This window comes from Salvelinus fontinalis, chromosome 9, assembly GCF_029448725.1.
Source record: "Salvelinus fontinalis isolate EN_2023a chromosome 9, ASM2944872v1, whole genome shotgun sequence".
NCBI classification, from domain to species: domain Eukaryota; kingdom Metazoa; phylum Chordata; class Actinopteri; order Salmoniformes; family Salmonidae; genus Salvelinus; species Salvelinus fontinalis.
Window position 1 is genome coordinate 20,371,725 of NC_074673.1, and position 24,896 is coordinate 20,396,620.

Here is a 24,896-nt window from a genome sequence, read left to right on the forward strand (position 1 = left end):
TCCCTCCTTCAAAATGAATCCCAAACGTTACCTATAAACTTCTCCAAACAAGTCAAACAACGTTTATAATCAAACCTCAGGTACCCTAATATGTAAATAAACGATAAAATGTAAGACAGAGAATCGTTATTGTCTTTACCGGAGATAAACAACAAAGTACGCGCTCTCATCCACGTGCGTGAAAACACTACAGCCAAAATGGGAGCCACTTAGAAAAACTACAAATCCTAGCTCATTTTTCCAAAAACAAGCCTGAAACTCTTTCTAAAGACTGATGACATGTAGTGGAAGCCCTAGGAACTGCAATCTGGTAGGTTTTCCCTTCATATTAAGAAATGACAGCCATTGGAATCAGTGGTGGGCTGAAATGGTTTTTTTTCTGGATGGTTTGTTGTCCGGTTTTCACCTGCCATATCAGTTCTGTTATACTCACAGACATTATTTTAACAGTTTTGGATGCATATCCTAGCTTCTGGGCCTGAGTTTCAGGCAGTTTACTTTGGGCACCTCAGTCATCCAAACTTCCGAATACTGCCCCCTAGCCTTAAGAGATGAAGGTTGGTCAATCCGGACAATTTCAAGAACTTTGAAGTTTTCAAGTGCAGTCGCTAAAACCATCAAGCGCTATGATGAAACTGGCTTCATGAGGACCGCAACAGGAAAGGAGGGCCCAGAGTTACCTCTGCTTCAGAGGATAAGTTCATTAGAGTTACCAGCCTCAGAAATTGCAGCCGAAATAAACACTTCACAGAGTTCAAGTAACAGACACATCTCAACATCAACTGTTCAGATGAGACTTTTTGACCAAGGAGTGTGAGGGTGTGCTGCATCAGATGACCTGGCCTCCACAATCACCAGACCTCAACCAAATTGAGATGGTGTGGGATGAGTTGGACCGCAGAGTGAAGGAAAAACAGCCAACATGTTCTCAGCATATGTGGGAACTCCTTCTTGACTGTTGGAAAAGCATTCCAGGTGAAGCTGGTTGAGAGAATGCCAAGAGTGTGCAAAGCTCTCATCAAGGCAAAGAGTGGCTTCTTTGAAGAATCTAAAATATATTTGTTTAACGTTTTTTGGTTACTACATGATTCCATATGTGTTATTTGATAGTTGTAATGTCTTCACTATTATTATACAATGTAGAAAATAGTAAAAATAAAGAAAAACCTTTGAATGAGTAGTTGTGTCCAAGCTTTTGACTGGTACTGTATATAGAGTCTAGTACAGTTTGTGTGTGTGTATGTGTGTGTGTGTGTGTGTGTGTGTGTGTGTGTGTGTGTGTGTGTGTGTGTGTGTGTGTGTGTGTGTGTGTGTGTGTGTGTGTGTGTGTGTGTGTGTGTGTGTGCGGACGTGTTTGTGTGTGTGTGGACGTGTTTAACTATTCTTGTGGGGACTTCTGTTCCCCACAATAATAGTAAACAATCAAATTTGACCAACTGGGGACAATTTGTTGGTCCCCACTAGGTCAAATGCTATTTCTAGGGGGTTTAAGTTTAAGGTTAGAATTAGGTTTAGGGTTAGTTTTAGGGTCAAGGTTAGGTTTTGGGGTTAAGGTTAGGGTTAGGGTAAGAGTACGGGTTGGGGTTAGGGAAAATACGATTTTGGATGGGACTGAATTGTTTGTCCCCACAAGGTTAGCTGTACAAGAGTGTGTTTGTGCGATATGCAAAAAAACGTTTACATCTACATTTCATTTGTATGAATTCTGGATAAAACATGTATATTAATTATGCCCTAAATATACTAAGTTCCATGATAAGGAACAGCCCCACACAGCCTTTCCTCTGCAAGAGAAGTGTGCTGCTGACTTACTGTCATCCAGCCTGTCTCTGCAGCTGCGCAGTCCCCTGGGGTTAAGCTATCACAGTGACATTCCCATCTCTTATGGCGGAAATTACAAGCCTATGTTGTAGTACTTTTATTGCATCAAATGGTTGTTTTATGCAACAGAGTAGAGGGTTCTTATAACTCTCTATTGTGTCTGTGTGAACTGAAAGTGGGCCTCTGGGAGATAACACTGACAGGAGATTTACGATGTCTTTGGGGATACCGCATTCCAGAGCATGAGTTAATGTTTCTGTTCTATACAGTACCAGGGAGACATGGCTCCTGTATGAAGTTGGGGGGCCTGTCACGCCCTGCCCATAGAGAGCTTTTATTCTCTATGTTGGTTAGGTCGGGGTGTGATTAAGGGTGGGTCATCTAGGTGAATTTATATTTCTATGTTGGCCTAGTATGGTTCCCAATCAGAGGTAGCTGTTTATCGTTGTCTCTGATTGGGGATCATATTTAGGTAGCCATTTTCCCATTGTGCTTTGTGGGATCTTGTCTATGTATAGTTGCCTGTGAGCATTATTTATAGCGTTTCGTTTGTTCGTTTTGTTCTTTAAGTTTCTCTTCCGAATAAAAGGATGGAAACATACCACGCTGCATCTTGGTCCGCTCATTTCAACGAACGTGACAGGGCCAGACATTGGTCTCTACACCATGAAAACTGTTCACACAACAGATACTGTCTGCTGTGAATTATAAGTATCTTTCATACAAATCTTAACCTTGTGACCCATTCCATGCATCTGTTGTGTGTTATGTAGACTGAAGGAGGATGGACTTTGCTATAAAATACTGCGGCTCAAACCAGCTCGTTGAGTTCTCAGTGATCACCTCCAGGGGTGATTATCGACCAGCTCCATGACTGCACTAATTAAATAATAAAGTTGGATTGTTTTGAAGAAATCTTAAAAGTCTCTCCTTTTGATTACAATAATTCCACCACACTCTCTACTGGGGAGGCCAACCGCAATATATACTGATGGTGTTTTAGGTTACAGCCATGTCATTACAGAGAGAGATAGAGGTCGGAGCTAATCGACATGCCTGGTTTTAGACAGAGAATCAATAGTCCCTGAAATAAACCCAGAGCTGATTGCCCAGACCTGCAGACAGACTGCAGTTAGTGTTGCAGCAGGTCACATAGAGGGCTGGAAGCAATGTGGCCACTGGCCAGATGAACAATATTAGTGGGATGCATATTTGTCTGAAAATAGCCTACACATTCACTCACAGTCAAAGTCAATTAGACCCTATTCAAACGGATTACTTATTTTACACTCGGGTGAAACTGGATTCTTTTGAGTTTATGCCCTCTGAACTTGTTGCAGGACCTGATTGTGACCACAGGACAGAACGCCCGGCGCTCGTTAACGTGTAAGTGCTACACTTACCGCGGCTGGAGATAGACGGTAAAGCGATACAGTATCGCTTTTTCGGTCAGTTATTTTGTTTTATGGTTTTGAAATACATCGCAACTGATTTAATAATTTATTCACAACAGTGTCATTCCTGGGTCGTCTAGCCAACTGTGACTTTACTTGCGGGAGAAGAGAAGAGAATGTCTGTTTGGTCGCAGCTGGTCTCGTTGAGTGGATGGGTCTGTGTGGAGAGACGCTGCGTTTCTCTCTCTGCTGGAGAGCACTGACCAAGGCGACAGTAACGTGACAGTGCGCATGTAAGAAAGCTCTCTCTACCTCCAACAAGTCTAAGTGATAAATGCTCATATCTAGCCACAGCATGGACGGGCTGCAGACGGAGAGCACCGGACTCAACAGCATCAACAAGGAGAAAACAGAGGAACAGTACCGTGCTCTAGCCTACGACACCGCGCTCAGCACTCTGGTGGCCGTTGTGTTTTACGTGGTGGTCAAAGTGAGCCTGGACGGGATCAGGCAATGGCGGGCCCGGATCTCGGTTCTAATAGTGGGCTCGGGTCCCGTGGGGCTAACGGCCGCGCTAGTCGCTGTTCGCTCGGGGAAGGTGCTGAAGCTCACGCTGCTGGATGAGAGGTACCGCACGGCGCTGCTCTGCCGCCCCCAGCAGATTGCCCTGGACCCGCGCAGTGTGGAGTTCCTGCTCGAACTGGGGGTGGACTTTGATAACATGGAGGGCTGCTGGCACAACGAGCACTTCTTCACGAAGATAGGAGTGTTTCAAGAGTACCTGCTCAGCATTCTGGAGCAGAAGAGACAGAAGGTGGAAATCAAGGTTCAGCTGGGAACGAAGGTACACTACATATATTTCCATTTATTTCTAAACCTTTATTGAAAAAAATGCATTACTTGTCACATTATTTGTACGTTCTATATATAGAGAGAGAGAACAATAGGGGGGGTTACACTCTGACAAGCATCACTCTGACAAGCATATATATATTGAATATACAGTGGGGAGAACAAGTATTGGATACATTGCCGATTTTGCAGGTTTTCCTACTTAAAAAGCATGTAGAGGTCTGTCATTTGTATCATAGGTACACTTCAACTCTGAGAGATGGAATCTAAAACAAAAATCCAGAAAATCACATTGTATGATTTTTAAGTAATTAATTTGGATTTTATTGCATGACATAAGTATTTGATACATCAGAAAAGCAGAACTTAATATTTGGTACAGAAACCTTTGTTTGCAATTACAGAGATCATACGTTTCCTGTAGTTCTTGACCAGGTTTGCACACACTGCAGCAGGGATTTTGGCCCACTCCTCCATACAGACCTTCTCCAGATCTCGGGGCTGTCGCTGGGCAATACGGACTTTCAGCTCCCTCCAAAGATTTTCTATTGGGTTCAGGTCTGGAGACTGGCTAGGCCAGAGATGAGATGCTGAGATGCTTCTTACGGAGCCACTCCTTAGTTGCCCTGGCTGTGTGTTTCGGGTCGTTGTCATGCTGGAAGACCCAGCCACGACCCATCTTCAAAGCACTTACTGAGGGAAGGAGGTTGTTGGCCAAGATCTCGTGATACATGGCCCCATCCATCCTCCCCTCAATACGGTGCAGTCGTCCTGTCCCCTTAGCAGAAAAGCATCCCCAAAGAATGATGTTTCCACCTCCATGCTTCACGGTTGGAATGGTGTTCTTGGAGTTGTACTCATCCTTCTTCTTCCTCCAATCACGGCGAGTGGAGTTTAGACCAGAAAGCTCTATTTTTGTCTCATCAGACCACATGACCTTCTCCCATTCCTTCTCTGGATCATCCAGATGGTCATTGGCAAACTTCCGACGGGCCTGGACATGCGCTGGCTTGAGCAGCGGGACCTTGCGTGCGCTGCAGGATTTTAATCCATGACGGCGTAGTGTGTTACTAATGGTTTTCTTTGAGACTGTGGTCCCAGCTCTCTTCGGGTCATTTACCAGGTCCTGCCGTGTAGTTCTGTGCTGATCCCTCACCTTCCTCATGATCATTGATGCCCCACGAGGTGAGATCTTGCATGGAGCCCCAGACCGAGGGTGGTTGACCGTCATCTTGAACTTCTTCCATTTTCTAATAATTGCGCCAACAGTTGTTGCCTTCTCACCAAGCTGCTTGCCTATTGTCCTGTAGCCCATCCCAGCCTTGTGCAGGTCTACAATTTTATCCCTGATGTCATTACACAGCTCTTTGGTCTTGGCCATTGTGGAGAGGTTGGAGTCTGTTTGATTGTGTGGACAGGTGTCTTTTATACAGGTAACGAGTTCAAACAGGTGCAGTTAATACAGGTAATGAGTGGAGAACAGGAGGGCTTCTTAAAGAAAAACTAACAGGTCTGTGAGAGCCGGAATTCTTACTGGTTGGTAGGTGATCAAATACTTATGTCATGCAATAAAATGCAAATTAATTACTTAAAAATCATACAATGTGATTTTCTGGATTTTTGTTTTAGGTTCCGTCTCTCACAGTTGAAGTGTACCTATGATAAAAAATTACAGACCTCTACATGCTTTGTAAGTAGAAAAACCTGCAAAATCGGCAGTGTATCAAATACTTGTTCTCCCCACTGTATATACAGATATACAAGGTGCCATATAGGAAAATAGTCCATAGATCTCAGTCTGAGTTGAAGTGTTCAGGTGTTCAACTTCCAAAAATGTCAAGAATTTGACGTCCAAAAATGTATGACTATGACATCAAAGAATGTAAGAGTATGACATCAACGAATCAGAGGTGCACGTGATTCAGAGATGGAGCACTGTGTGTGTGTCCTGGATGGCAGGAAGCTTGGCCCCAGTGATGTACTGGGCCGTTCGCACTACCCTCTGTAGTGCCTTGCGGTCTAAGGCCGAGCAGTTGCCATACCAGGCAGTGATGCAACTAGTCAGGATGTTCTCGATGGTGCAGCTGTAGAACCTTTTGAGGATCTGAGGACCCATGCCAAATCTTTTCAGTCTCCTGAGTGGGAATAGGTTTGTCGTGCCCTCTTCACGACTGTCTTGGTGTGCTTGGACCATGATAGTTTGTTGGTGATGTGGCCACCAAGAAACTTGAAGCTCTCAACCTGCTCCACTGCAGCCCCGTCGATGAGAATGGGGGCGTGCTCGGTCCTCCTTTCCTGTAGTCCACAATCATCTCCTGTGTCTTGATCATGTTGAGGGAGAGGTTGTTGTCCTGGCACCACACGGCCAGGTCTCTGCCCTCCTCCCTATAGCCTGTCTCGTTGTCAGTGATCAGGCCTACCACTGTTGTGTCATCGGCAAATTAAATGATGGTGTTGGAGTCGTGCCTGGCCATGTCGTCATGAGAGAACAGGGAGTACAGGAGAGGACTGAGCACGCACCACTGCGGGGTCCCTATGTTGAGGATCAGCGTGGAGGATGTGTTGTTACCTACACTTATCACCTGGGGGCGGCCCGTCAGGAAGTCCAGGATCCAGTTGCAGAGGGTGTTTAGTCCCAGGGTCCTTAGCTTAGTGATGAGCTTTGAGGGCACTTTGGTGTTGAACATTGGTGTTCCTTCTGTCCAGGTGAGAAAGGGTAGTGTGGAGTGCAATAGAGATTGCATCATCTGTGGATCTGTTGGGGCGGTTTGCAAATTGGTGTGTGTCTCGGGTTTCTGGGATGAGGGTGTTGATGTGAGCCATGACCAGCCTTTCAAAGCACTTCATGGCTACAGAAGTGAGTGCTACAGGTCGGTAGTCATTTGGGCAGGGTACCTTAGTGTTCTTGGGCACAGGCACTATGGTGGTCTGCTTAAAACATGTTGGTATTACAGACTCGAACAGGGACAGGGAGGGGTTGAAAATGTCAGTGAAGACACTTGCCAGTTGGTCAGCACATGCTCGCAGTACACATCCTGGTGTGGCCCAGCGACCTTGTGAATGTTGACCTGTTTAAAGGTCTTACATCGGCTGCATAGAGCGCGTCTTCCGGAACAGTTGGTACTCTCATTCATGTTTCAGTGTTATTTACCTCGAAGCGAGCATAGAAGTAGTTTAGCTCGTCTGGTAGGCTCGTGTTATAGGGCAGATCTCGGCTGTGCTTCCCTCTGTAGTCTGTAATGGTTTGCATGGCCTGCCACATCCGACGAACGTCAGAGCCGGTGTAGTACGATTCAATCTTAATCCTGTATTGACGCTTTGTCTGTTTGATGGTTCGTCGGAGGGCATAGCGGGATTTCTTATAAGCTTCTGGGTTAGAGTCCCGCTCCTTGACAGCGGCAGCTCTAGCCTTTAGCTCAGTGCGGATGTTGCCTGTAATCCATGGCTTCTGGTTGGCGTATGTACGTCCGGTCACTATGGGGATGACGTCATCGATGCACTTATTGATGAAGCCAATGACTGATGTGGTGTACTCCTCAATGCCATTGGAGTAATCCCGGAGTATATTCCAGTCTGTGCTAGCAAAACAGTCCTGTAGCTTAGCATCTGCTTCATCTGACCACTTTTTATTGATCTAGTCACTGGTGCTTCCTGCTTCAATTTGAGCTTGTAAGCAGGAATCAGGAGAATAGCATTATGGTCATATTTGCCAAATGGAGGGTGAGGGAGAGCTTTGTATGTGTCTCTGTGTAACGGTTTTCTTCCGTTGGTGAAGGAGAGGACCAAAATGCAGCGCGGCTAGTGTTCAACATGTTTAATAAACACAGAGACGATAACGTGAACACTATACAAAATACAAAACAATAAATGTGAAAACCGAGACAGTCCTATCTGGTGCAGAACACAAAGACAGAAGACAATCACCCACAAACCCCAACACAAAACAAGCCACCTAAATATGATTCCCAATCAGAGACAACACAAAACACCTGCCTCTGATTGAGAACTATATTAGGCCAAACATAGAAACAGACAAACTAGACACACAACATAGAATTCCCACCCAGCTCACGTCCTGACCAACACTAAAACAAGTAAAACACACAAGAACTATGGTCAGAACGTGACGCTCTGTGTGTGGAGTATAGGTGGTCCAGAGTTCTTTTTCCTCTGGTTGCACATTTAACATGCTGATAGAAATTTGGTATGACAGCAGCCAGTGACAGTGCAGGACGCCAAATTCAAAAAACAGAAATCTCATAATTAAACTTCCTCAGACATTCATGTGTCTTATATCATTTTAAAGGTAATCTTGTTGTTAATCCCACCAAAGTGTCCGATTTCAAATAGGCTTTTCAGCGAAAGCACTACAAACGATTATGTTAGGTCACCACAAAACCACAATAAGCACAGCAACTTTTCCAGCGAAAGATAGCTTTCACAAAAACCAGAAATAGAGATAAAATGAATCACTAACCTTTGATTATCTTCATCAGATGACACTCATAGGACTTCATGTTACACAATACATGCATCTTTTGTTTGATAAAGTTCATATTTATATAAAAAAATCTGAGTTTACATTGGCGCGTTAGATTCACTAGTTGCAAAAACATCAAGTGATTTTGCATAGCCACATCGTTTCAACAGAAATACTCATCATAAATGTAGATGATAATACAAGTTATACACATGGAATTATAGATATACCTCTCCTTAATGCAACCGCTGTGTCAGATTTCAAAAAAACTTTACGGAAAAATAAACCATGCAATAATCTGAGACGGAGCTCAGAACAATAGCCAAATTAGCCGCCATGTTGGACTCAACAGAAACCAGAAAATACATGATAAATGTTTCCTTACCTTTGATGAACTTCATCAGAATGCAGTCCTAGGAATCCCAGGTCCACAGTTCCAAAGTTCTATTGACTGCTGACATCTAGTGGAAGCCGTAGGAAGTGAAAACCCATACATATCTCTCTGTATTTTCAATGAGAGCTTGGTTGAAAATCTGGCACCCCCAGAAAATATCCAAACAGAGAGTGGAACTTCTCAGGTTTTAGCCTGCCATATGAGTTCTGTTATACTCACAGACATAATTCAAACAGTTTTAGAAACTTCAGAGTGTTTTCTATTCAATACTAATAATAATATGCATATATTAGCAACTATGACATAGGAGCAGACCGTTTACTCTGGGCACCTCTGTGCACCTTTCATCCAAGCTACTCATTACTGCCCTTTCAGCCATAAGAAGATAACCAACCAACTGTATGTTGATGTTGTCGTCGTTCAGCCACGACTCCGTGAAGCATAAGGTGTTAGTTTTTAATGTCCCGTTGGTAGTTTAATCTTCCGTGTAACTAGTCGATTTTATTCTCCAAGGATTGCACATTTGCTCGCAGAATGGAGGGAAGTGGGGGTTTATTCGATCGCCTTCGAATTCTCAGAAGACAGCCCGCCCTTCGGACCCTCTTTCTCCGCCTCCTCTTCACGCAGATCATGGGGATCAGGGCCTGTTCCCGGGGAAGCAGTATATCTTTCGCGTTGGGCTCGACAGAGTCGTGAAAGGAAAAAAAGGATTCTGATAGTCCGTGGTGAATAATCGCAATCCTGATGTCTAGAAGTTATTTTCGGTCATAAGAGATGGTAGCAGCAACATTATGTACAAAATAAGTAAAAAAATAAGTTACAAAAACCGCAAATAAACAAACAAAATAACACATGTAAATCGTCTGCCTTCTTCTCCGGCGCCATCTTACAACAGATGCATGTCTGTATTTCCAGTCATGTGAAATCCATAGATTAGGGCCTAATTTATCTATTTAAATTGACTGATTTCCTTGTATTAACTGTAACTAAGCAAAATCTTTGAAATTGTTGTTTATATTTTTGTTCAGTGTGTGTATACAGTATGTGTCAAAAGTTTGGACACACCTACTTATTCCAGGGTTTTTCTATATATTTACTATTTTCTACATTGTAGAATAATAGTGAAGACATCACAACTATGAAATAACACACATGGAATCATGTAGTAACCAAAAAGATATAGATACAGTTGAAGTCGGAAGTTTACATACACCTTAGCCAAATATATTTAAACTCAGTTTTTCACAATTCCTGACATTTAATCCTAATAAAAATTCCCTGTCTTAGGTCAGCTAGGATCACCACTTTATTTTAAGAATATGAAATGTCAGTATAATAGCAGAGAGAATGATTTATTTCAGCTTTTATTTCTTTCATCACGTTCCCAGTGGGTCAGAAGTTTACATACACTCAATTAGTATTTGGTAGCATTGCCTTAAAATTGTTTAACTTGGGTCAAACGTTTCCAGTAATCTTCCATAAGCTTCCCACATTAAGTTGGGTGAATTTTGGCCCATTCCTCCTGACAGAGCTGGTGTAACTGAGTCAGGTTTGTAGGCCTCCTTGCTCGCACACACTTTTTCAGTTCTGCCCACAAATGTTCTATAGGATTGAGGTCAGGGCTTTGTGATGGCCACTCCAATTACCTTGACTTTGTTGTCCTTAAGCCATTTTGCCACCACTTTGGAAGAATGCTTGGGGTCATTGTCCATTTTGAAGACCCATTTGCGACCAAGCTTTAACTTCCTGACTGATGTCTTGAGATGTTGCTTCAATATATCCACATATATTTCTATTTTGTGAAGTGCACCAGTCCCACCTGCAGCAAAGCACCCCCACAACATGATACTGCCACCACCGTGCTTCACGGTTGGGATGGTGTCTTTCAGCTTGCAAGCCTCCCCCTTTTCCTCCAAACATAACAATGGTCATTATGGCCAAACAGTTATATTTTTGTTTCATCAGACCAGAGGGCAATTCTCCAAAAAGTACAATCTTTGTCTCCATGTGCAGTTGCAAACCGTAGTCTGCCGTTTTTATGGCGGTTTTGGAGCAGTAGCTTCTTCCTTGCTGAGCGGCATTTTAGGTTATGTCGATATAGGACTCGTTTTACTGTGGATATAGATACGTTTCTACCTGTTTCCTCCAGTATCTTCACAAGGTCCTTTGCTGTTGTTCTGGGAATGATTTGCACTTTTTGCACCAAAATACATTCATCTCTAGGAGACAGAACGTGTCTCCTTCCTGAGCCGTATGACGGCTGCGTGGTCCCATGGTATTTATACTTGCATACTATTGTTTGTACAGATGAACGTTGTACTTTCAGGCGTTTGGAAATTGCTCCCAAGGATGAACCAGACTTGTGGAGGTCCACAATTTTTTTTCTGAGGTCTTGGCTGATTTATTTTGATTTTCCCATGATGTCAAGCAAAGAGGCACTGAGTTTGAAGGTAGGCCTTGAAATTCATGCAAAGATACACCTCCAATTGACTCAAATGATGTCAGTTAGCCTATCAGAAGCTTCTAAAGCCATGACATAATTTTCTGGAATTTTCCAAGCTGTTTAAAGGCACAGTCAACTAAGTGTATGTAAACTTCTGACCCACTGGAATTGTGATACAGTGAATTATAAGTGAAATAATCTGTCTGTAAACAATTGTTGGAAAAATGTAATGTGTCGTGCACAAAGTAGATGTCCTAACCGACTTGCAAAAATGATACTTTGTTAACAAGAAATGTGTGGAGTGGTTGAAAAACAAGTTTTAATGACTCCAACCTAAGTGTATGTAAACTTCCGACTTCAACTGTATATAGATATTGAATATGTATTTAGGATCATATGATTGTTCACTCTTTAGTTTAAAAAATGTAACCAGCCACCATGCTGTTCTATAGAATAGCCTGTGATTCAGTGACTATACATCACCACCTGATAGATACACATCTGATGTATAGTTGGTTTTAAAGAGTCACTGGTAAATGTGATCTGATGCAGATTACCGTACCACTCATTGCATAAATCTCCCTAAGCCTTTCTCTGCATTACAGCATTAAACAATGGTAGAATGATGGCAGCCTACAGTACTAGGGCTTATAGCACATCATTATATAATGGCAAAATTATGATCACATTCACTAAAGCTGGGCTTATCTGCTGACACAACATAACCTGGAAAATATGTGTCCTCAGGCTCTCTCTATTCTGAAAGGCAGAGACCCTCAGTCCTGCTCCTCTAGAGCCACAGTAGTATTGCAGGTTTTTGTCCCAGCTTAGTGCCATCACACCTCATTCAGTTAATCAACTGATCATTGTCCCCTTGATTAGCTGAATCATGTGTTTTATTGCTGAGCTGGAACAAAAACATGCAGTCTGCAGCTCTCAAGAAGCAGTGTTGAGGATCACTGCCTTAAAGGCCTTATCTGTTTGCTGGCTGGCCAGAGTTTCTCAGTTCACACCAGTGCCTTTTGATCACTTCATGACATTCGTAATGAATAAATCACTACCTATTGCCATGGCAATAATAATCCCCATTGGTTAATCAGTATCTGATTAAAGGTAGGAATGAAGGCCAGTAGACAGTGCAGCCCTTGAGAGCTGTCCACCCCTGGTTCACCCTCCTCTCCCTGCTGCCTTCCTGGCGATCCAGTGACTCACTCCATGTTTATGCATTAAAGCAGGTGAACGTCAAGGTCAAGCATATCTTTGATCGGAACAATGTTCTGCATCATTAAAGAACATTGACAATTCTGAAGCGTCCTGTCCATAGCCATTATTAGACAGGAGTGCTTGATCATTGGTTTAGTCCCAGGCGGTGGGATCTGTGAATGAATGGCAGGCCTTTTAAATCACCAGTTCTCTGTAGTCTGAATGGATTTAACACGTCTTAGCCTCGACTCTCAGCCATCACTGGCTCAAACCTGATTGAGTTTATTGTTGGACACACACCAGGGGAGAATGACTTCTCCCTCTCATTGAAGCCAAAGATGTTCAAGGCCAACCGCGGTTCTGCAGGCTGTTGTTTATAGAAAAGCAGGATCCCCCATTATAGTGAATGGGAAAAATCTTCTTGAGAAATATTAATGTCAATAAACAAAAAATGCTAAGACAATCATGGTGCCAATAGTTGCTTCTATTACACCAGATGTACACTACATGGCCGAACGTATGTGGACACCTGCTCGTCGTATATCTAATTTCAAAGTCATCAGCATTAATATGGAGTTAGTCACACTTTAATGCTATAACAGCGTCCACTCTTCTGGGAAGGCTTTACACTAGATGCTGGAACATTGCTGCGGGGACTTGCTTCCATTCAGCCACAAAAGCATTAGTGAGGTCGGGCACAGATGTTGGGCGGTTAGGCCTGGCTCGCACTCAGCTCTTTAGTAAGGTCTTTCTACTGCCAATGTTTGTCTATGGAAATTGTATGGCTCTGTGCGCGATTTTATACACCTGTCAGCAACTGTTGTGGCTGAAATAGTCAAATCCACTTATTTGAAGGGGTGTCCACATACTTTAGCATATATAGTGTATGTCCTTGAACCGATTATTTTAGAATCGCCACAGAATAAGTTATAAGGATAATTTAGATTCTAACAGCTGCCTGCAGTACCCCGGTCGTTCTCTCTCTTTCTCTCTGTTTCTCTCTTTCTGTCTCTGTCTCTCTTTCTCTCACTCTCTCTCTCTCTCTTTGTCTCTCGCTCTCTGTCTCTCTCTGTCTCTGACTATTATTTTCTATCTGTATTATTCATTCCTCTATTCCTGTTATCAGGTATTTATTCTGTATAAACTAACAATATTTAGTATTTGTTTTAATCAACAGTTGTCTGTGTGTGCGTGTGTGATAGTGTTTACACCAGATCACTGCCCTGCTCTATTGCTCTGGACACTTAGCCTTATCACAGACATGAACCACTACCTAAACAAACCAGGATATCAGAGCCAGCCGGACACAGACACACGCACGGCTGCACCCTACGCAAGCACACACACAGACACACAAAGTTGTCTCAAACATAGGGCTGTTATTGTTTGGTATTGTAGATAATAATAACAATAATACTCCTCATCATAATAATAATTAGGTGGGTGCTTATATTTGTCCTATTTCATGTGTTTTTGGAAATGTGTTTTTTTGCATATCCCAACTCCCCCTCAGACACCCTCGGAGAGTGGGGTTACGGCCAGGGTCAGCCATTATCAACGGCAACCCTGGAGCAATTAGGGTTAAGTACCTTGCATGTGGGCACATGGACAGGGGTGTAAGTGTAATCCTTTAAGCTGTATGACTGGTATGTCTCTGATGATGTCGTACAACTTTTAGGATAAGCATGTTTGTTTAGACAGAAAGAGGGATAGAAAGGGAGGGTATAAACATTTTTATTTTATTTTATTGAACCATTATTTAACGAGGCAAGTCAGTTAAGAAGAAATTCTTATTTACAATAACGGCCTAAAAAATTATCCACCCCCCCCCCCTCTCTCTCTCTCTCTCTCTGTCTCTTTCTTGATCTGTTCTTCCTGTTTATCAGTTCACAGAGGAGTACCTGCGGAAGATCCCGGGTTCTGATTGGCCGCGTGTGATCGTGGTGGCTGATGGGTCGTGTGGGGACTCATGCTCTGTGCTGGGTATCAGCTCTGACTACACTGTAGAGTCCTGCCACGCATACGGGGCTAATGCCACTATAGAGAGACTGGACCAGAGACAGGTCAGACAAACACACACACACACACACACACACGCACACACACACACACACACACACACACACACACACACACACACACACACACACACACACACACACACACACACACACACACACACACACACACACACACACACAGATCAAACAGAGCCCTGGTGATCCACAGCTGAATACAATACCGTATTTAACTCCTATATAAAACAGCTCTGTAGAATGGCCATAGGCACTGTCTATACTAGCAATATGGCCCTGTTCCATGTTGGTCTGTCAAACCTGCCCTTGGTGTGTTTATGGTAATCTGAACATCTCCTTAAGTACACAGTATAGAGCTTATTGCACTCTATGGGAACATTGAGATCCATCCACAGATAAAAGTAGTCAGTGACAGGCTGAAGCCCCTTTTGAATTATATTGATGTTATCAGGTGTACAGCAGGTGTTACTGTACTGTATGTCAGGCTTGTTAGGCCCTCAGGCCGTGTACTGTCTTGGTCCTCATCTGTTGCCTGACTGTGATGTCATCAACTCTGATGTTCCTGGGCCAAAGGTCATCAGTCATGGCAACCAGAGTGTGGATGGTGTGATGAGTTAGTGGTGTTACTGGGAGCAGCGGAGGGGAGGAAGGAAGGAAGAAATGAATGACGGGATAATGAAGGAACAGAGGAAACAGAGGAAATACAGACAGGATGATGACATAGGCAGCTATCAGCACAACAAGATCTGCTAAGCAACAGCTGTCTCCTCTGTCTGTATGAACTCTGATGTGTTTACTGTGTGTCTTTAAAGGAGAGGATCACTTAATTTGAACAAATCAATGTTTTTGATGTAAATTGGCATGTTATAGAAATGCGCAGACGCTTTTTTTGAGAAACTTACCCCACCAGAGATATACTTCCTCATGCTCGTTCAGCAGTTACAGTTAAAGATATACTTCCTCATGCTCGTTCAGCAGTTACAGTTAGAGATATACTTCCTCATGCTCGTTCAGCAGTTACAGTTAGAGATATACTTCCTCATGCTCGTTCAGCAGTTACAGTTAGAGATATACTTCCTCATGCTCGTTCAGCAGTTACAGTTAGAGATATACTTCCTCATGCTCGTTCAGCAGTTACAGTTAGAGATATACTTCCTCATGCTCGTTCAGCAGTTACAGTTAGAGACATACTTCCTCATGCTCGTTCAGCAGTTACAGTTAGAGATATACTTCCTCATGCTCGTTCAGCAGTTACAGTTAGAGATATACTTCCTCATGCTCGTTCAGCAGTTACAGTTAGAGATATACTTCCTCATGCTCGTTCAGCAGTTACAGTTAGAGATATACTTCCTCATGCTCGTTCAGCAGTTACAGTTAGAGATATACTTCCTCATGCTCGTTCAGCAGTTACAGTTAGAGATATACTTCCTCATGCTCGTTCAGCAGTTACAGTTAGAGATATACTTCCTCATGCTCGTTCAGCAGTTACAGTTAGAGATATACTTCCTCATGCTCGTTCAGCAGTTACAGTTAGAGATAAAACATGAACAAAGGAAACAACAACATTGTCAGTGTAGTGGGACTTGAGCGATACTTCTTTCTGTGGTCATGCGCATGCTACATGGAGAAGCAGCACAGCTGGATAGGGGGAACCACTCAGGTCACACAAAATGGAACATAACGTTGTGGATAAAGTTTGGAATGACACAATTTCATGTGTACAAGTGTACATCTAACGACCATACTGAGAGCGTTGCAGTTTGTTAAAGAACGTACGGTACTGGGTGTTTTGGGAGCCTTTGTTCATGTTTTATCTCTGCCCCTATACCTGCTGAAAGAGCATGAGGAACTATATTGCTGGTTGGGAAGTTTCTCAAAGACAAGTTAGAGGCACTTCATACTGCAACATGCCATTTTCCTTTCATGTGAAATTAATGTTTTATAAAACTGAAAGTTAACTCAACTTGGGTTCATTATAGGTACAATTCTGGCACCAGAAATGTCTTCATTCATGATGATTCTCTCTTACTGGTTCTAGAACATAATTGTCAGTACTCTAAAATAGCCTACTCTCATTATCTTCTTTCCTTCAACTACATTGACATGAAAGAACTGGTCTGGTGAATGCAAATTGTAGATATAATAGGCATCCACTATATTGCTTACACATTGGCTAGGTTTGATCAGTGAAGATGGTGAGCAGATGCGGCGAGGAAGCCCTTCTAGACAATTTAGATGGTCTCCTAAGTAATAAACAGACACAGACTCTTGGCTGCCCTGCAGGGAGAGATAGGCACCTGGATCATATTTACATAAGCAGTCATCACACGTCCTGCATAGCTAACCAGCCACCAGGAAAAACACTGATAAGACACAGTTTATTCTCATAATAAAGACAGGGCTGTGGGCACAGATGTAATAGCAATGCAAACAATGTAAAACACAAATATGAGAGAGCGAGAGAGTGCGCACGAGAGAGAGAGAAACCACTTGTTCTATCCAAGGCTATGTCAGGTCAGTGTTTCATAAGGTTGAGCAGTAGAAGTGATGTGTCACATCTGTTTCTCAGAGACCTGTTTGTGTTCCTCATGGGTTTATTCTGTTGTCTTATTGTGCTCCAGCTACATCCTCTCCACAGGGACAGATTCACACAGCTGTGACTTCCAATCACTACTTAACTTATCTATCTCTCGCTGGCCGTTTCCGTTAGTTAATGAATTTAGCTCAGAGGATATGACCTGTTTACCCACCCCGCTCTCTCCTCTGCAGTGGTAAACACTGTTGGATCACACTGGTCTGGTTCATGTCATTGATGGGGGGGGGGGGGGGGGGGTTATAGGATTAAACACCCTTTATGGGGTGGAAAAGGGGTCACATAGAAAGAGAGAGAGTGAGAGAGGTGGAGAGCAGAGAGGGGAAAAGGGTGGTATGGAGGGCAACATCAAGTGAGATATATATATATATATATATATAGGGGTCACATAGAAAGAGAGAGAGTGAGAGAGGTAGAGAGCAGAGAGGGGAAAAGGGTGGTATGGAGGGCAACATCAAGTGATATATATATATATATATATATATATATATATATATATATATATATATATATTCAATATCTGAAGCACATTTACTGTACTAATACCATGTCATAATTAGTTAATTGTTGATATGTAAGGGAGAATCAACTACGGGCTATGCGTTCTATGGAAAATAATGAATGATATGGAAGGTGTGAACTAACCTTCCACGGAGAACGCATAGACCCCCAAGTTGAGAACACATAGACCCCCGAGTTGAGAACGCATAGACTACTGAGTTGAGAAAGCATAGACCCCCAAGTTGAGAACACATAGACCCCCGAGTTGAGAACGCATAGACCCCCGAGTTGAGAACGCATAGACCCCCGAGTTGAGAACGCATAGACTACTGAGTTGAGAACGCATAGACCCCCGAGTTGAGAACGCATAGACTACTGAGTTGAGAACGCATAGACCCCCGAGTTGAGAATGCATAGACCCCCGAGTTGAGAAGGCATAGACCCCCGAGTTGAGAACGCATAGACCACCGAGTTGAGAACGCATAGACTACTGAGTTGAGAACGCATAGACCCCCGAGTTGAGAACGCATAGACCCCCGAGTTGAGAACGCATAGACCCCCGAGTTGAGAACGCATAGACTACTGAGTTGATTATACTTTTTATACCATGCCTACAATTTAACACATTTGCTGCAAGAAATTTGTTCATTTGCAGGTAAAAATATGTTCAACATCCACTGAGGTAGCTAGCACAGCCACATTAGTTGCCTTGGTAACCAACCAAACAGACTTGCTTGTTTAGCTAACCAAACCATCAGTCCTAGGACTTGTTCGTAAATTCGCTCTGGCTATCTACTCCAATTTCAGAGCACTCTCATCTGAGTGTGCAAAAGCGCAGAATAACAGACGAATTTACGAACGTACCCCTAGCTTGGTGTTATGAAAATCGAATTCAACAATGTCAGTAATATTTTCAATTCAACGTATGCTTTCAAAAGCAGCTCAAACATACACTGAACAAAAATATAAACGCAACATGCAACAATTTAAAAGATTTTACAGACTTACAGTTATAAGGAAATCAGTCAATTGAAATAAATACATTTCTATGGATTTCACATGACTGGGGATACAGATATGCATCTGTTGATCACAGATACCTTAAGGTAGGGGCGTGCCGGTATCTGGTGTAACCACCATTTGCCTCATGCAGCGCGACACATCTCTGTCGCATAGAGTTGGTTGGGCTGTTGATTATGGCCTGTGGAATGTTGTCCCACTCCTCTTCAATGGCTCTGCGAAGTTGCTGGATATTGGCGGGAACTGGAACACACTGTCGTACACGTTGATGCACAGTATCCCAAACAGGCTCAACGGGTGACATTTCGGGTGAGAATGCAGGCCATGGAAGAACTGGGACTTTTTCAGGATACAGGAATTGTGTACAGATCCTTGCGACATGGGGCCGTGCTTTATGCTGAAACATGAGGTGACCGCGGAGGATGAATCACACGACAATGGGACTCAGGATCTCGTGCATTCAAATTGCCATTGATAAAATGCAATTGTGTTCGTTGTTTGTAGCTTATGCCTACCCATACCATAACCCCACCTCCACCTCCACCACGGGGCACTCTGTTCACAACATTGACATCAGAAAACCGCTCTCCCACAGTACACCGTACACGCTGTCTGCCATCTGCCTGGTACAGTTGAAACCGGGATTTATCTATGAAGCGCACACTTCTCCAGTGTACCAGTGGCCATCGAAGGCAACTCAATATTGGGAAGGTGTTCCTAATGTTTGGTATACTCAGTGTATAGCCATTGAATTATACCGTGCTGTTATACTGTGCGTTATAGGGAAATAATGCTTGCTCTATAATGCCCTTCACACCAATCAGAAACGAGTATTCAACGATGACATGGTTTAAACAGTTTTACAGGATAAGAACGTATCATTGAATCTATGAAGGTTTTTTAACAGTTCTCTCTAAGTAGTTTTATGTTATTGCTATACTGATGATGGTAAGTATGACAGTGATTTCTTCTCTCTGCACTCTGCACTCTAAATTAATCTAAATTAAATGCATCTGTTGCTCCCTCTCTCTCTTCCTCTATCTCTCTTACACACACACTGACATCCCTCTCCTTTTCATCTCCAGGTGCCCACCCCAGAGATCCGAGCCCACAGCCTGTTCTTCGACTTGTCTGCGTACGGAGTGGAGGCTCTCAGGGAGCCGAAAAGCTCTGCCGTCAAGCCAGGGTTCCACCTCAAGATCTACGGAACCTTCCGGAACCGCTACATGGCTCTGGTCTGCCCCGCCTCAGACACCAAGATGGTCCGCTTCCTCCGACACACAGCTAACTCCTCGGTAAAGACCCTAGCAGGCAGTGTCTATTTCTGATGACAGCACAGAGCATCTGTTCCATACCAATTCCCTGCACATTTCCCGAGGACCTGGGTTGGGACCACTAGCCAACACCTAGAGCCAAGACCTATTCTTCAGGCTTGCCACTGTCTGCTTAGCAACATAAATAAACTGAGGTTTAGAAAACAAATGGACAGAAAATGAATGAATCAATCATCCAATAATGAATGCTGTGATCACAGTATATTTTCTGTGCCCTTCCATGCATGTGTGTATGAGCCTTGTCTCCCTGCTTGGCCAGACTAATTTACTGTATTTCTAATAATGACCCTGGCCACAGAGTCGCTTTTTACACCTACTTACCTCACACCTTTCCAGCATATGACCCCTGACCACACTGTGTTAGTCTGTTGATTACACAGAGCAAAGCCGTGTGTGTGTGTGTGTGTGTGTGTGTGTGTGTGTGTGTGTGTGTGTGTGTGTGTGTGTGTGTGTGTGTGTGTGTGTGTGTGTGTGTGTGTGTGTGTGTGTGTGTGTGTGTGTGTGTGTGTGTGTGTGTGTGTGTGTGTGTGTGTGTGTGTGTGTGTGTGTGTGTGTGTGTGTGTGTGTGTGTGCGTGCTTGTGTGTGTGTGGGGCTGGAGGGGCCATCTGGACGCTCTTAGAAAAAATTGTTCCTAGGCTGTCCCCATAGGACAACCCTTATTTTGTTCCATGTAGAACACACACACACACACGTATGCTGTTACTTGGTTACGGATGACTGTCCTGGTGTAGGCCGAAGGACAGATGAGTGGAGAGCACAGCAGTGTCACAGAGAGGAAGAGAGTAGAAGACAGAGAAAGGAATAAGGGGGAATCATTCATTTCATGGCTGTAATTGTTTTACAATCAACGTGATAACAGAGCAGACGTCAGAGGAGGGTCAGAGATGTGTTTTCCACTGTTCCACTGACAAGTTTCACTGTCTTCCAGAACATAAATGGATAATAATAAAATGTCCTGATTATATTCCTGTACAATTGACTCTGGTAGGCACCGCAGTTTGTTTGTATGGCAGAGGTAGCTCACTGGACTATGCTCTTGGTTTGAGCAACAAATCTGAGCCCATGAGCTAACATGGTCTTGCACTGACAACCTGGGCTGTCAGTTACAATCACTCAGGTCCCTCTTTTTCTCAAAGAGGATCTTCAGTTGCTTTGTCTTTGTCTTGGCCACACCAGATTTTTTTATCCAGCCCTTGGCTGGCTGGGTGGGTGGTGTTTCTGTTTCTACAGACTATAAAACTGTAGTGTGTAACCTATCAACCCTAAACCAACCACCATTGACCAAGTAAACAATACCAAGATTACAGTGCAACCTGACCACCAAGGCCCAATCTCCATGGGGTGTCACAGCATTTACAAGCTTGTGTGGGGGATGAGACCAATGTAAATAAGACAGAATTCCCGAGAGGACCATAACACTCTATGCAGATACAAGTAACCACAGAGATCATACATCAATATACTGTAGAGAGCACAGAGTTATCCTTAGTGAACAAGTTTCAGAGAGATACCAGACATGGATACTATAGTATTACTCTATCATATTCAATAGTCAGTCTCTGGATACTGTAACAGAGAGATACACTTTGGCCCCTTAGAGTGGGAAGGGCTGACTAGGCCTTGGGCATTGTCCTTTGTTCCTGGACTTTTTGACATGCAACTCCAGGTAACAGTGCACACATAAATTAGGGGCGAGCCTACAAAACCCATTCTGTTCCATGACTCATCTCTGGTTTTCTCTCCCTCTAGATCATGAAGAACATCTTCCACCAGTCGTTTAATGCGTATAAGACCGACATCGAGCCCCGTCTCAATGACCTGACACTGCACCGCATGCAGTGCAGTAGACGTCTATTTGACATCCAGCTGTCTCACCGGAGAGTCAGTGCCGCCTACATAGAGGGAGACAATGTGTCTGTGACCGTGGAGGGGGAGGCGGTACGGGTGCTCAACTTCGACACAGGTACACGCAAACGCCCTGACATCAGCTTACATTGGTACACAAAAATGTTCTGGCCTCACTTGTCGCAGTGCTCAACTTCTGTGGTATCACCAATGCAGGTATGTGTAACTCATTGACTTCATCATCATCATCATCATCAACAGAGTGCTTGGTTTTCCCATAGGTAAAATAAATCACCTTTGTTGTCAAGGGGCCCCTATTTTTAGAGCATGAAGACACTTGAGAAGGAGAGAGAAATGGATGGGTGAGATGAAGTGGTGTGACTCACTACTGTACTGAATGCCATTTTATCCTCTGAAAATCAATTTCTCCATCTCTCTGAGGCTGCTTTTTACTTTACAACATTTCAGCATCTTTTAGAGTACCTTTCAGTGTCTTTTAGGCTACGTTTAACCGTTTTTTATTAATGAGGGGTTTATGAAATTAATAACGCCTTTTGATTTGTTTTATCTCTCATATTTTCAGTACCTATGATAAGAGTAAGATATCACATCTCTCCCAAGACCTCATGATTTCAGATTCTTCTTCTCACTATGTTTGATAGATATTCAACTCACAGCACTGATAAAATGTATCTTTGTCCCCCCCCCCCCCCCCCCCCCCTCCGACCAGGTTGTGGGGTGAACCTGGGGATGAGGGGTCTTGAGTCCTTGGGGACATTTATCTACCACACGGCCACGGCTGTGGACCAGAATGACATGTTGGAGGCCTTGTCCGCCAAGATCCAGCACTCCAGACAGGTGGCCGAGACCTTCAGGCAGACTGGTCTGGCACACACCATGTTCGAGTGACAGCAGGGAGAACACACACACATGGGGGCGGAGTGGGACACTGTCTCTAGTGTCCCTGTTTCAGCTGAAAGAGAAAAGTGGCTTTTACATTAAATGTAAAAAAGCTGCTTTACCATCGTGGGCCCATGGATCAGGAGCACAGAGAGGGTTCTGAACAGGAAACAGACTCTATGGATGAATGTACAGGAGGTTGGTGGCACCTTAATTGGGGAAGACAGGCTCGTGGTAATGGCTGGAGTGGAATAAGGGGAATGGTATCAAATAAATCAAACACATTATTTCCAAGATCTATAGCCTTTATGTATGGTCTGCCGTGAGGACCAAAGCGCACATGTCAGTGTTTAATTTCAGGGATGGGAGTGTCTCGGTGTTCTACAGTGGCTTCCTTCCCTTACCTTCCCTCATCCAACCAATCCTGTAGTTTCAGATAGCTGGATGATGGACAGGAAGCTGTTAAAGAGCATTGAGATGCAGTCTTGCACTTGATGTACTGTGGGTTTAACTGAAACTTGAATCATGTGATGGGGTTGATTATTTTTCCGGTGGAGTGACCTGTCTTGTGAGATATTCAGTACAGCATCTTACTGTAATTCTGTGTTTTTGACACCTTTGGTATGTGCCTGGTGCATCGTACAACTCACAAACCTTGGCCATTAGCCAGAAACAAATGGATTCTGTTGTTACAACCCCTTTACTGCTGTTTGAGTAGCTTTGAAGATTATAGAACTGCCTCTGATTAGGACTTTTAGTATTGTTGAAGGAAGCTGAGTGGCAGGCAGAAAACATCTGAAGTAGGTCTCTCCTCATCTCCACTAATATAAAAAGGCAGGATAGATGAACGCAATATGTGCAGATGAAGGAAAGGAGACAAGGAGAGGAAGCCAGTTTGTACTTTTGGGATTATGCACCCATAGTTCCACAGGAAGATGTGGAAGGAGCTTATTATGGCATTATGTTCCAATGTGGATGAAGATGATTGACTAAGTAGTAACACATGTGGGAGAAGGTATCATGTTGAAGTGCCATAAGTACTGGCTTAATCAGTCATTACCACACCGGACTGATACAAGTGAAGATTGTACTCTTTCTATGGATATTGTTTGTTTGTTTAATAAAATATATGGTCTTATAAATCACAGGTTTCTATGTACAGTATGTAGTTCATAGTTAGGTGATAATGTAATCTAGTGGTATTTTAGACGTTAGGACATAATTCTGTATCACAAGAGAAGCTTTGCACTTTTAAAAGTGTAGTACTGCTCCCCCCCACCAACTAAATATTGTAAAATAACTAAAATAAAACACACAAGGATTAGGTTAAATGTACACATATTTGCATTATGCACTGTAAAGACAGAGTATGCTGTACATTTAACCACCAGTATCAGAATCATGGCCATGCTTACCTGTTCCTAGCATCTACACTCTATCCAAGCTCCACAACCACAGTTAAGAGCCTACTGCCCCTAATCATAGAAAAGAAAACACTGGAAACTTAAACCTTTGACTCTTCATACAAAAGGTGTGTTAAGTTTGTACAACCGATTAACCCATCAACCACTCAATAGTTTATTTCCTCCTCTTGAGCAGTTTGCTGTGTAGTCTATTGTCCGTATGAAGGAATTCTGGTTATGGAATGTTTGTTTGATGCTGGACATGAGCGTTCTCCTCAGGGCTGCATTGCTCTCCATCTCCTCTAGAGGGCAATATTGGACACAGAACAATAGTTAGATGTCATCAAGCACTACGACTGCCACACAATATCTCTCTTTCTCACCTTGGTGAATGCTCATATCAGGCGTCGTAGCGCGGCCTCCTTTCTCTGAGGACACAGGCTGGTCACCTGACCCACATAGCCCAGTAAACAGGACATGATGTGAGGCTGCTGGGACCACACACACACACGCTAGTTGCTGATGCTTTCAACATCTTTGATGAACGTAAGAGGAGATTGAAGACCGTAAAGTAAGCCATGATATGATTAAACGCGGGTATATGGTCTGACTGGGTCTCACCTGCATCAGCACACAGAGATGGTTCATGTTTTGAGATACTGAGGTCAACCTCTAT

The 24,896-nt window shown here is 43.5% G+C and overlaps 1 protein-coding gene across 2 annotated transcripts; it reads left to right on the top strand.

Annotated features, from left to right (window-relative positions):
- Positions 1-2,964: 2,964 nt before the first annotated feature.
- On the top strand, positions 2,965-23,962 carry si:dkey-234i14.6 (uncharacterized). Of its 2 annotated transcripts, XM_055933675.1 has the most exons (5): positions 2,965-4,059; positions 14,474-14,650; positions 19,823-20,032; positions 21,822-22,035; positions 22,648-23,962. In XM_055933675.1, exons 1-5 carry the CDS (start codon positions 3,550-3,552, stop codon positions 22,824-22,826), a joined length of 1,290 nt encoding a protein of 429 aa, XP_055789650.1. In that variant the 5' UTR covers positions 2,965-3,549; the 3' UTR covers positions 22,827-23,962. The 2 variants fall into 2 exon arrangements, with proteins under 2 accessions (XP_055789650.1, XP_055789651.1); XM_055933676.1 differs by lacking the exon at positions 14,474-14,650.
- The last annotated feature ends 934 nt before the right edge of the window (positions 23,963-24,896 follow it).

Excerpts from the sequence above, each read along its gene's own strand:
- si:dkey-234i14.6 (XM_055933675.1), top strand. The coding sequence starts at position 3,550 with ATGCTCATATCTAGCCACAGCATGGACGGGCTGCAGACGGAGAGCACC. Across the intron at positions 4,060-14,473 it reads AGGTTCAGCTGGGAACGAAG|TTCACAGAGGAGTACCTGCG; the intron begins GTACACTACATA and ends CCTGTTTATCAG. Across the intron at positions 20,033-21,821 it reads GACACACAGCTAACTCCTCG|ATCATGAAGAACATCTTCCA; the intron begins GTAAAGACCCTA and ends CTCTCCCTCTAG.